Source organism: Pygocentrus nattereri, chromosome 5 (assembly GCF_015220715.1).
Source record: "Pygocentrus nattereri isolate fPygNat1 chromosome 5, fPygNat1.pri, whole genome shotgun sequence".
In the NCBI taxonomy this organism is placed as follows: Eukaryota; Metazoa; Chordata; class Actinopteri; order Characiformes; family Serrasalmidae; genus Pygocentrus; species Pygocentrus nattereri.
In genome coordinates this window covers 24,931,898-24,946,020 of record NC_051215.1, presented here as the reverse complement: position 1 = coordinate 24,946,020, position 14,123 = coordinate 24,931,898, and the positions used below count along the sequence as shown (strand labels likewise).

The window sequence follows — 14,123 nt, the reverse complement described above, 5'->3', positions numbered from 1 at the left end:
TTCCCAACAGTAATGTAACTTTTAGATCCTTGCAAGGTTGCCTCTTGGCCCCTAGATACAAGGAACTGGGATGCTAGCCAGTTCTCAAAAACATGGCATCCTCGAAGACATACAGAGCCTGATGTGTGTCTGAACATGCAGTTTATGGGCCGTGACTATGGAAAGACACAAAATACGTTTCTCTTTCTAATGCATATGCATTTGAGGGAAGGCTGTGCAGAATGTGGGCATGTACAGGTGGTTACACATTTTGCTTGATTTACTACAGTTTGAGCAAAGTTTGAGTTTTCCTTCAGCGTCTCAGCGACTCATTGTTGTGAGACTTCTTTAAGAGGTTTAGACAGGTGCCTGAGCCTCAAATACATGCTGAAGGAATGTTCACCTTTAGAAAAATACTGTTTAAACTGTCGGGACCAGATGGAAGCTTGTGAGGAGACCAGTGGTGGACAGTAACTAAGTAAATGTAATTAGTTACTGTACTTAAGTAGTTTTTTCGTGTATCTGTACTTTACTTAAGTATTTCTGTTTTGGGTGACTTTTAACTTTCACTCCACTACATTTCAAAGTCAAATCTCTGACTTTTTCCTCCTACATTTTGAGAAATCTGTCATTTCTTTTTGTTTCTGTGTGTATAAAAACGTAACATGTCAAAACAAAAGAAGTGCAAAGCAAGAACACCAATCAGGGCACAGCGGTCACTTTGTTTTGAGCTTGTTTTGACCTGTTGGTCATACCAACCCAGTGCAGCACACGGTTCAACATCAGCAGTAAAATTTTGGGAGCACATATGTCTACCTAAACTATGGAACTAACCTAACTTTTTAAATAGAGCACAATATAGAAATATGTCCACATATGCAGTCGTGACTGACGCGGCTTTTTTCTGAATTTATACAAACACCTTTTCATTTTATAGTAAATTAGTTTGGGCTGGTTTATGTTTATGAACAGAGACCTACAGATCAACATAGTAAAGGAAGCTCATTTGTGATCCTGAGTTTAAAGCCAGTTTTTATTAAACTTAAACTTGGAACTAAGTTGTAAATAAATCTTAAACTGAAACTTTGCTTGTGTGTAAAAAGTGATTTCAGAGCCACTCGGTTCTCCCTGATGGAAACTGTTTACCTTCAGTGTTTTGTGCTTATGATCATTTTAATAGACGTCAGCGTCACTAATTAATGACCTTCTATTAAAAGACTGGTTTACCAAGAGAGACGCTGGAGGATTTTCACCTAAAATGAGTTCATGAAGCGAGTCTTGTTATAAAAATGATAACAGGACATCAGAGCCATAATTACTCTTTTAGTACTTTTACTTTTGATACTTAAGTACATTTGAAGGCAAACACTTTAGTACTTTTACTCAAGTTGAGGTCTAGAGTAAGGAACTTCTACTTTTACTGGATTTTACCTTGGGTGTCTCTACTTAAACTCAAGTACATGGTTTGTGTACTTCGTCCACCTCTGGAGGAGACACAAATGCAAAATATGCTATGGCAGCGCAGTCCTTGTTATCAGTCCAGTTTTTCTTAGCTAAAGTAAAATAGCACTCCTGCAGACTGTTTGGTGGGAAAGCACTTCATTACGCCATTACTCCTTCGTCACTGACCTTCCGTTTTCTGTTTTTGTCTTAAGCTCATTAACAGCTCCATTATTTCACTGTGCCCTTTAAACGCTGTGCCTCATGTGTGTACTTAATGCGCCGAACTGTGCTTAGTTTGCGTTATAAGCTGTGGTTTTAGTAAACTGACTGTTAAATTTAGGCACATTGTGAGCACATATAGTCAAATGCAGGAGTTTGGGTACACCTGGTCAAGTGACATTGACCATTACCCTCTTAACCAGTAAATATTACACATAAACAATATCCCAGCTTCTAAACTGCACTTCTAAATATACTGGTATATAGTATCACACTCAACTCCATCCTCTGAAACTACTGTCAGTGTTAATTCTAGTATCTTGCATACCTGCCTTATTACCCAACTTACCTGCCTTATCACCCCACTTATCTTGACTGTCACCTTATTGATCCTTTGCTTTGCCACTATGCACCCTTTAACTGCTGCTGCTCTCAGAACTTTAACTTTAACCTCATACTTTGCACAATGTAAAGGTTACGACTGTGTGTGTGTGTGTGTGTGTGTGTGTGTGTGGGAATGCATGTTTTATTTCATTTTTATTTTATTTTATTGTATTTTATTTACAGCAAGAAGGGCCTGGGTTCGATTCCCCGGCCGGGAGACCAGGGTCCTTTCTGTGTGGAGTTTGCATGTTCTCCCTGTGTCTGCGTGGGTTTCCTCCAGGTACTCTGGTTTCCTCCCACAGTCCAAAGACATGCAGTCTGGCTGATTGGACATTCTGAATTGCCCTTAGGTGTGTATATGTGTCTGTGTGTTTGCCCTGCGATGGACTGGTGACCTGTCCAGGGTGTATCCTGCCTTCCACATAATGACAGCTGGGATAGGTTCCAGCTCCCCCATGAACCAGAAAGATAAGCGGCTTAGAAGATGTGTGTCTGTGTGTGTGTGTTTGTGTGTGTTTTATCTGATTTTATTTTAGATGTATTTCATTTTATTTTATTCACTACATTTAAATGTTTATTTGATATTGAGCACCGTGAGCTCCTGTAACCAAAAACAAATTCCTCGTTTGCGTAGCACATCTGGCCAATAAAGCTTGATTCTGATTCTGATTCTGACATTTTGTGGATTTTCAAAGTGAAAAAAGATGTGGCCTGTGCAAAAGTTATGCGACTCTTTATCCTGTTTGTTTTATTTTTCATGATTTGTTAAAGCAAGCAAAGGAACAGAAACTGTGCACTAAAATTAGCAGAAAAATGTACTTTCATTTAGTTCCCTGTACAAGACATCTTAACTTATTTTCACTTAGAAAATCAGCATGGCCTTTCACAAGTTTTGCATACAACTTTGCGCATTTTACACTTGTACACACGTCTGGCGCACAGAAACTCGAGAGCAAGTTCTTCAGGCCCAACGGACAAGAAGCTGGCAAAGTGACAAAGACCAACCGTGAAATGCTACATTTCTCCTGCAGATATGAATTGAATTCGACCATCTGTAGTAGTGATGATTTAAGGATTTTACTAATGCAGTTATGCTCCGTTCCAGCTCAGTGGAACTCCTGGACTGCACAGTTGTTCCCTCACATAGCTGCCACACCTGATTCGATTTATCAGTTAATTATAAGCCTTTTAATGAGCTGAATCAGGTGTTTTGGAGCTTGGGAAACAGAAAGCTGTACAGCGGAGGTCCCCTGTGACTCGGACTAAGAAGTGCTGCTAATGGTTGGACTGGAAATGCCTAATTGCCAGACTAGTCCTACTTAGTCTGCTTCTCGTGATAGTCCATGTAAAACGCATGTAACATGTAATAATAGCCTGCCCTTTAGGGAAGAGAGGGTCACCATCTGTCCACCCCACCAAGTAATATGTTATATATAAAAGGGGCAGAATGTGGCTATTTGGTTGCCTGATAAACCTTTCACTGAGAGGAAGACTCTGATATTTTTCATCCTAATTTGTCTGCAGCATCTGCAGTACATTTTTACCACCATAGCACTGCCGCATTTTTATAATTTATAGATTTTGCTTCTCCTGCTTTTCCCCTTTTTCTGTATCTTATACTGATGGTCAAACCTCAGGAGGATGGGTTCCCCTTTTGAGTCTTGGTATCTCTCAAGGTTTCTTCCTCTCACTCTTAGGGAGTTTTTCCTTGCCACTGTCGTCACTGGCGATGCTCATGGGGGATCGGACCCCGATTTTTCTGCAAAGCTGCTTTGTGACAACACTTGCTGTAAGTCGTGCTATATAAATAAACTTTGACTTGAATTGATGTCACTTGATTTGAATCTTCCAGTCAAAGTGGCCATAATGCACATTTTCAGGAGATGTTTCTGAGAAGAAAAAACAGGGCATTCCAAAAAACCAAAAGAAGACCACCAAAACTGCCCCCATCAGATAAACAGCACCTAAAGCTTTCATCTCTGAGAGAGGGTAGAAAATCAAGCTGCTTCAAATCTGAAAACATCCACAGGTGTTTTTGTCCATCCTTCTATTGTGAGAAGACCACTCAGTGCTGTGGGTCTGAAAGGATGTGTATCGGATCAAGAAGAACCTCACTGAGAAAAGGAGACGGACACATCAAACAAAGAATCTGAACAATGGACTGACCACCCCAGAGGCCAGACATCAGCACCACTGAATGGGTTTGATTACTTCAGAAAATCATTAACCAGCTTCTAAGACTGAGCTTTGGAGGTATGTGTGCAGATTCTTTGAGGAGCTGAAAGTGAGTCTCCAGAAAAGAGTCAGGCCCGTAGCCAGGGGGGGGATCGAAGGGTTCTTGTTCAAAAAAAGGCCCAAAATCGGTAAGCTGCTGCTGCTGAGTGCAGGGCTTCTATTTCTTTACAACTCCCCTGCGTTAACAGTGCTGGGCTCAGCTTAGCCCAATAGTATATTGTACATGTAACACCGGATTATTAGTGTTATTATTCAGATAACTCCAAAGTCTGGATTTTAGTTGATTTTTAAGAAATGTAGGTTAAGTGACAATAACATTCAGTCACTCACTTTGCAATGCTGATGATCAAGCTAGGGTGTATTTTACTCTCAACATGCCTGTTGCTCCTAAGGCCATAGTAAATAAAATACAGTATAGAGGTGTAAAAAAGGGGTTAAATATGGAAATGTTTTTAAATTTATTATTTTGCTGTATTTATTCAGTGGGTCAGCATTTGGAGGGTGAGCTATCAACAGCTAGTAGCAGTGAAACTCAACAGTTAGCCGAGTATAAATTATGAGATATTAAAATACTAAAATCTGAATATAAAAAAAAACTATTTTAAAATGGTCAGTATCTTTTCCACACATAGCCTGCAACGTCATGAACAACCTCTGAAATCTTAGTGCCAGATTCATGCAAATGCAGTTTTGGAGTTCTACCTTGCCACTAAAAAGGGCTTAACTGTTGAGTTCAGTGTTGTTTGTGTACTCTGTAGAGCCAGAAAAGAGCTTTCAAACAGCATCAAAACCATCTGTTTGTAATTTAAATTGACATAATCAAGGTTGAATGTGTAGTGCCCTACCCTCGTACTTAAAACATTCTTAGTCCATTTCTCCCTTTATATTAGTGGCAGATTCATGCAAATGCAGTTCTGGGGTTCTACATTGCCACTAAAAAGGCACACAAAGTTTGATGAAAATCTCTGTCGGTTGAGTTCCAAAGTGTCCGATTTCCCTTAAAATGACCCTAAAGGAGAGGAAAAACAGACAGACAGTGAAGGCAAGACCCAATTAAAAAATAAAGAAAAAGAAGGCGAGATAGAAAAGATGGAGAGGAAAAATAGACAGACAATGAAGAAAAGCAACAGAGACAGACAGCAACAGAGATACAGAGGAGGGAGAGCAACAACAGACCTAGGTGAGCAACAGAGAGAGACAATGAAGTCCCAGCACAGTTGTAGGAAGATTTGAATAAGACGGAACACTTCAATTTATATCATTATTAATTCATGTTTAAGTTTTAATGACCATACCGATAGTGTACCTCATGAAGTAATTCTTATCTATTTATGTCAACAGTAGAGAGATAAAGGACAGCAACATCAGAGACAGACAATGGAGGGCAGCAACAGAGACAATGGAACAAAGCAACAGACAACTGAGGTGAGCAACAGAGACAGACAATGAAGTCACATCACAGATGTAGGAAGTTTGAGTAAGCAAATTTATGTTAACAGTGGGGAGCAACAGACGAAAAATAAGGACAGCAACAACAGACGCACAACAAACTTATAATGAATAAAATATGTCTAAATTAAAAGGTTTGAAGTGTGCTCGTGTATTTAGGGGGCATTGGAGTAGAGAGCCAAATGAAGTCCACTTTTGGGGGAAAAAGATCCCCCCCCATCACAATGCTGGCTACGGGCCTGAGAGTGGAAGCTGTGATGAAAGTAAAGAGTGACTCTCACTGAGCACTAAAAAAAAAATTCCATTTGTTTTATTATTATGTTTTATGGATATTTTGATTAAATCATGAAATAAATGAGGGGTGGCCTGCACAGCACCTTTAGTGACCCTCTCCCCACTTAATCCAAGTGAGCCAGAGCCAGTGTCTTAGTTAAGGAAGACGAACGTTGGTTGCACCAACTCTCTTTATTTATTTGTTTGTGCTCGGCTGGACGCAGGAATTCTCCAGGGTGCTGAAACCGCTTCTCGATGGCTTCGTCTCCACCCGAGAGGCGCGTGGGGGGGTGGATAGGTGTCGGGGTGTGTGGGCTGTGTGTGTGTGTGGAGCTGTGGGGGGTGGGCAGTAGGCATACGGGGCGGGGCGTGTGTCCACGGGCCACGCCCACTCCACCCTGATTGGGCGTCGCTGCGCGGAACGTCACGCGCAGAAGCCCCCCAGCACGTTGGTGCCACTGAATTATAGATGAAAGGCTGCAAACATGCAGATCGGGGTCGCGCAAGCAAAACAACGGCCGTTCCCGAGGAGGAGATGAACCGCGCGCGGCGCTGATCGAGCCTTCTTCTTGGTCCAGGAGCAGGGTGTGCGTGCGTGCGCGCGCGTGCGTGCGCGTGTGTGTGTGCGTGGTTTTTGCTTCATCTCCGGAATCCACTCCACACCGCGGCCACACCGACCGAGGCACGATGCTGGGATGCTTGAAATACGGGACGGCGCTCGCGTTGGCGCTGCTGAACGCGTGGCTGCTTGGCACCGGAGCCACCGAGGAGGGCATTTACACGCACCACCTTCTGGTCCAGTTGCACGAGGGGGTCGACGAGGACGCCCACCAACTTGCAGTGGAGTACGGCTTCGGGAGCGCCAGGAAGGTGAGCAGCGCTCACTGGAACAGCATCTACTGTACATTCAATGCATTTATGAACATAGTTTCATACCCAGCAGCATTAATGACCACAACTAGCTACCATAACAATACAAATACCAGGAGATTTCGGACCAATTAGTGTTGCCAAACAACAAGAAGTGACCCTGTTTAAGCAGCACTGTACATTATGGTGTTTTGATATATCATATATAACCTTATAATAATAAAAGTCCTGGCTGTGATGTCACTGTGGACTTTGAGCATTATTATAATACTCAATATAATCCAAAAAATGCATCTGATTTAATATGATAGTGTTTTTGTCTGCTTAGTATTGGAATTCAGCATGTTTTGATTTTTAAATATGATCTAGCATTATCATGTTTTAGCCTGGTCAGTACTGGAATGTATTATAACCCAATATTTTAACCAGATTTAATGTTAAAGCTATAATGCTTTAGTTTGGTGGGTAGTGAAATTGAATATTATTAATTTTTTAAATATGGCTTATTATTCTGGTTTAGTTTGGTTAGTATTGGAACTTAGTATATTTCAGTTTTCGATATGAATTAGTGTTATAATGTTTTAGCCTGGTTCATACTGCCTTTTACAGTAATCTCATATTTTAACTATAGTGCTTTAGTTTGGTGGGTATTGGATTTTAATAGGATTATTATTTTTTAACATGACTTATTATTATGTTTTAGTCTGATATTTAGTATGACTTAATCTTTTGATATGGTTTTGTATTCTAATATTTAGTCTGGTTAATATTGACTTATAGTACGATTTCTTGTTTTGATGTGATTTACTTTAATAATATTGTAATCTGCTGAGTATAGACATTTAATATGATTGACAGCTTTAGTCTTCATGGCTCTTGCTGTTTACCTCTAGTCTTCAGATTGTCTATCTGCTGAAACAGGATTAGATCTGTAAGCCTGGAGCAACATCTTAGAGAACCCAAACCAGTCTGGGTGTAAAAACCGTCCAAGTAAAAGCGTCCAAGTTAAGAAACGGAGGTCCGGCAGCGAAGGCCTATTTTCCTCATCCTCAGATAAAATTGGGCACTTGTGATAGTGGACTCTTGAGATTTATGACCCAGGAGCTAATAAATGGTCCTTTCATTACTAGAAGTGTCATAAAACAGTAACAGAATTGGTTGATAATGTTGTTAACCTCTCTAAATAGACCAGGCTACTGTCTAATATTAAAGGTCCCATAGCATGGACAATTTTATTTTTACTTGCTTTTTTTTAAATAAAACAGTTGGATGTAATATTAAAACATACGGCTCACTCCTGGGTGCATATATGAAAACAAAGCTGCAACACCTGTTTTGAATGCATTGGTTTTTGTGATGTAATTAAAACCTATACAAACCTATTTAACTTACAGTGTTTTAGCCCTGCTTATTTATGTGGAGTGTGGAGGTTGGAGGGGTCGCAAGAGATCATGATCTGTGCCCAATTAGGACCCCTTACAATGGACATTAAATTGATAAATTTGGTTGTCGTTTATATAACCACATTGAATTTTCTTGCAAAAAATCTTGTGATTAAACTTGGAGTGTTACAGCTTGCACTGCGTTTTGAATAAGGTAAAATGCACAACAGCCAATCAGAAGAAAGCACATTTACATATCTCAGTCTTGAAAGCCCTGCCTGTTTATTTCAAATGGATAAAGAGAGAAAATGCTCAAGTAAAAATGAATTGTGGTGGTTTTGGTACATAAAACTATGTAAGTGCTACAAGAAATAATACAAGAAAAATGTTGGGCCTGTGTGTTGAGACAAGAAGAGAACAATATGTCCTATAAACAGCACATACTAGAGTCCTGAATCATGTGTTCTGTATTCAGCATGGATGGATTGATAAAGGCTTTATTACATACACTGCATTGAAAGTCTATTGAAGGATTAGGGATTTTTCTGTATGAGTTCATGGCATCAAGATGGGTTTCCACTTACATTGCACATTATTTTCTTCCTTTAATCGACCCATGACATTCTTAGATATGCAATACTGGAGCTTGAACATGATGTCAGGTCTCTGTGTGAGTGTCAGGGAATCTGAGAGTTTAGGGCTGGAAAAATCTGTAGAGCTGTAAAATCATTAGTTCAGATTGAGAGCTAGTTTAATATTTATGACGCATGCTGGGACTGTTCTACATTCAAATGATACATTTAGATATGAACAGCAAACATGCAGATGGGCAGCCACCTTCTGTCCACAGAAGACTTGCTGATGATAAGAAATACTTCCATCCCATCACATAGCATCAGTGTTGAAGAGCTGAATCCATTTAGGGCAACATTTTGCCCTCATCTGACATCACAGCTCTTATTTATTCTCCATAAAGAGCCGTTTATTAGTGAACAGAGGACATTATTAGCCTGACAGATTAGTGCTGTCAAATGTCAGAATTTGAGGTGCATGTGTGCGGTGGGCTGTTGTGGCGCTCGTCGATGTGGAACGCGGGGTTACATGTGTGGCATTTAAAATCCTTCAGCCCACACTGAGCATCTCATAAAGTTGGTCTCTTAACACTGGCTCATACTGTCGAGGCTGGAGGTGTCGTGATACCAGAATTTTGGCTCTGATATCAACACCAAGCAGACACCTGCACTGCCCTTTTGTCCTCAGACTGTACAAATGTCCTTGTGTGGAGTAATTGCATTTTACATCTCCTCCATTTCAGTGAGTTCAGACCCGGTAGTGCTTGTGGGGCAGCTCGGGTTTCACAAGCTTCCTCTTAGACGCCCCACTCTGAATTTCTGTCTGCGGAGATTTTATATCAGTAACTCTGACATGTCACAGACACACGGCAACAAAGCAATGACAATGTCTCTTTAAAGGTCCCATATCGCAGAAATATTTCCAGAAATAAGACTGGTTGGTATGTGAGTTAAAGTCCGTACAGTCCATATATGGAAGCTAAGCTACAAATGCATCTTGTGATGCCACAAATACAGTGCATTTACATACATCCTCCTACAGCAGTTTAGCTCCTAAAGTAATTGTAACAAGGAGCGAGGAGGTGGACATATACGCTGAGATAAGTGACTTTTATTGAGGGCAAATCCAGGGACATGGTCATGACAGTCCAGGTTCATATATCCATCACGAAGAGCACGAGAGTCAGACAACAAAAACCGCAAAACAAACAGTTCCGACAGAACAAACAGTACATCCAACAAGTCTACATGCATCAAACAAAGACTAGCAAGACAAACATAACTAACAAACAAAGAACAACACAGACCAGGGCAAACAGGGCTTATAAAACACAGGGATAACGAGGGACAAGGCAGAAAACAGGTGAAGACAAACAGGGGAGGAGTGATTGGTCAAGCCAGGAGTTGCTTTTTAACTACATATAATACTGGGCTTCTTCAAGGAGAGGTTTGAAAATGGTTAAACAAACACACTAAAATCCATAAAATCACTATTTATTATTTATATGATATATATATATATATATATATATATATATATATATATATGTATAAAATAATGAATTAATATTTTATCAAAATATTAACACTTTTCTCAGCAAATAAACACATGCTACACAAATAAATAGACTTTGAAAATGTGTTTTGGGTGCCTAAGACTTTTGCACAGTACTGTATATAAAACTTTTGTGAAGTGGTGAGGGAGCTTTTAGGGCATCAAACACTTTAGACGTCTGGTTCCTATCAGCATCACTGTGAACAGTTCTGAGTTTGCAAGTCTCTCTAGAACAGAACATTTCACATCTAACACCTTACATCTTAATCAATTAGTAATGCAAATTCAATATTCATCAGTATTCAAAAATGTTAATAGTAATTACCCTTTAACGGAAGAACCTGCTCAAACAGAGTTGTCACTCACTCTGCCCCAGTATGTAGTGTAGTACATGACACAACTGTCCTGTGTGTTGGAGACTGGGTTCAGTTCTGCGCTCAGGCAGTTATGCAGAAATGTGAGCATTTTACGCTGATTTGTAAACTCTGATTTTTGGAACATGATTACTCTGGACAAGACAGTCTATATGTATATACAAGTCTATTATGTTAAACACATTAAGCAATCTAACAGATGACCAAATCATTTAAACAGACCTTGTTCAGTATTCTGAAGGGAAGATGAAATACAATACAACCTGACACACACACGGTTTAAAGGGTTTATATTTTATGTAGATTATTGTCAACGGGCAAAATTTGATTAGCATTGAAGCAAAGTGTCATATTAGTTTATTTCAATAAACAAAAACGTCAGTAACATCGCTTTGTTGATTGACTGTGTACTATTACTCTCAGACTTCAGGGCTTACTGTATCTCACAGATATTATGCAACATCCCTCCTCATTTGCATCAGACAGACAAGCTTCATTAAACATTGTGTGAACTCTGCGATTCTCCCGTAATTGCTTCGCCTGGCTCGCTCCCGCATGCACTGTAAGATGGGATGTGTAGAACCACATCATGTTTCGTGCTGATTCATCTCAAACCTGATTCTTTTAACTTAATCCTCTGGCCTTGTGTCTTGCCAGGCATTTTATCTGCTTGTCGTTACATGCATGAATAATTTCAGTGTATTTTTGAAAAATGCATTAGCCTGGATTGTCTATACAACACTCCCCGTCAGAATGCTGATCTATATGGATAAGACAGAGTGAGCAGATATCATGGTTTATCCAGTGACCCTGACTAAACCTTTAATAAAACATAAGCAAAACACTGCATTCGTTCAGCGCTGCCCACGGTCGGACGGTCGTGTCTCCAAACGCATTTTTTAATGGCCTCATATGGTCTTTGTCTTTTCTTCCAGCTTCCCTTTGGCGAGAGGCTTTTTCATTTCTACCCGCGGGACGCTCCTAAGACCAGGAGGAAACGCAGCCTTCGCCACCGCCAGCGTCTGGAGAAGGACCGGCGGGTAAGCCTACCGGCTCCGTGTGTGGTTCCCATAGAAACCGGCCTGATTCCAGTCCCTGAAAAACAATGGGATGGATGATGCGGCCTAAAAATGAGATCATGGCATTTTCAAAGAGATAACAATGTTTTCACGGGTTTCAATAACAACACTGGTCATATTTTGATCAATATGTATGTCATATAATACTGTGCAAATGTCAGAGATACCTTTGAGGAGATTAGATAAAATATACTCCACTTGCATAATGAAAGAGAGGGTCAAAGTTTTAAAAATGTTTAAAAAGCTACAGAGAAAACTGGGCTCCTAACAACCACCTGGAAGACCTGGTAGATAATCAAAACTGCCCCCATCAGATAAACAGCACTTAAAGCTTCCATCTTTGAGAGAGAGGAGCAAATCAAGCTGCTTCAGATCTGAAAACATCCACAGGTGTTTCTGTCCATCCTTCCACTGTGAGAAGACCACTCAGCGCTGTGGGTCTGAAAGGATGTGTAGCTGATCAAGAAGAACCTCACTGAGAAAAGGAGACGGACACATCAAATCAAGAAGCTGAACGATGCACTGACCACCCCAGAGCCCAGACCTCAGCACCACTGAATGTGTTTGATCACTTCAGAAAAACATCAAGCAGCTTCTAAGACTGAACTTTGTAGGTGTGTCTGCAGATTCTTTGAGGAACTGAAAGTGAGTCTCCAAAAAAGAATGGAAGATGTGATGAAAGTAAAGAGTGGACACAATAAATACCAAAAAACATCACATCACATTTAGTTGTGACTTCCTTGTAAGTTTCTGTTAAATACATGTTTTCTGCTTTTCCTTTGTTTATCGTATGTCTAATCTCCACAAAAATATCTCCTTAAAAAAACTAAACTTGTGCTTACTGGTTGGTTTGACTGGAAATGAACAAAATATAGGGTGGTCTCTGACTTTTGCACAGTGCTATATGTATAAGTACAACTCCAATTCCAATGAAGTTGGGACGTTGTGTAAAACATAAATAAAAACAGAAAACGATAATTTGCAAATCCTTTTCAACCTATATTCAATTGAATACACTACAAAGACAAGATATTTAATGTTCAAATGGATAAACTTTATTGTTTTTTGCAAATATTCACTCATTTTGAATTTGATGCCTGCAACACGTTCCAAAGAAGTTGGGACAGGGGAATGTTTACCACTGTGTTACATCACCTTTCCTTTTAACAACACTCAATAAGCGTTTGGGAACTGAGGACACTAATTGTTGAAGCTTTGTAGGTGGAATTCTTTCCCATTCTTGCTTGATGTACAACTTAAGTTCCTTAACAGTCCGGGGTCTCCGTTGTCGTATTTTGCGCTTCATAATGCGCCACACATTTCAACAGGAGACAGGTCTGGACTGCAGGCAGGCCAGTCTAGTACCCACACTCTTTTACTATGAAGCCACGCTGTTGTAACACGTGCAGAATGTGGCTTGGCATTGTCTTGCTGAAATAAGCAGGACGTCCCTGAAAAAGACGTTGCTTGGATGGCAGCATATGTTGCTCCAAAACCTGTATGTACCTTTCAGCATTAATGGTGCCTTCACAGATGTGCAAGTTACCCATGCCATGGGCACTAACACACCCCCAAATCAGAGATGTGGCTTTTTAACTTTGCACTGAAAACAATCCGGACAGTCCTTTTCCTCTTTGGCCTGGAGGACACGACGTCCATGATTTCCAAAAACAATTTGAAATGTGGACTCGTCAGACCACAGGACACTTTTCCACTTTGTGTCAGTCCATCTCAGATGAGCTCCGGCCCAGAGAAGCCGGCGGCGTTTCTGGGTGTTGTTGATATCTGGCTTTCACTTTGCATGGCAGAGTTTTAACTTGCACTTGTAGATGGAGCGACGAACTGTGTTCACTGACAGTGGTTTTCTGAAGTGTTCCTGAGCCCATGTGGTAATATCCATTACAGAATGATGTCGGTTTTTAATGCAGCGCCGCCTGAGGGATCGAAGGTCACAGGCATTCAATGCTGGTTTTCTGCCTTGCTGCTTACTTGCAGAGTAAGCAGAGCTTACTTACTTTTGATGATATTATGGACTGTAGATGATGAAATCCCTAAATTCCTTGCGATTGCACATTGAGAAACGTTGTTCTTAAACTGTTGGACTATTTGCTCACGCAGTTGTTCAAAAAGTGGTGAACCTCACCCCATGCTTACTTGTGAACAACTTAGCCTTTCAGGGATGCTCCCTTTATACCCAATCATGACACTCACCTGTTTCCAATTAACCTGTTCACCTGTGGAATGTTCCATACAGGTGTTTTTTGAGCATTCCTCAACTTTCCCAGTCTTTTGTTGCCGCTGTCCCAACT

The 14,123-nt window shown here is 40.5% G+C and overlaps 1 protein-coding gene across 1 annotated transcript in view; it reads left to right on the top strand.

The window, feature by feature from the left end:
* Nucleotides 1-6,444: 6,444 nt before the first annotated feature.
* pcsk2 (proprotein convertase subtilisin/kexin type 2) overlaps nucleotides 6,445-14,123 on the top strand; it is a 74,300-nt gene continuing 66,621 nt past the window's right edge. The window contains exons 1-2 of the mRNA XM_017694106.2: nucleotides 6,445-6,852; nucleotides 11,671-11,775. Of these exons, the coding sequence (XP_017549595.1) occupies nucleotides 6,670-6,852; nucleotides 11,671-11,775 (288 nt within the window). The 5' untranslated portion in view covers nucleotides 6,445-6,669. The remainder of the gene's footprint in view (nucleotides 6,853-11,670; nucleotides 11,776-14,123) is intronic.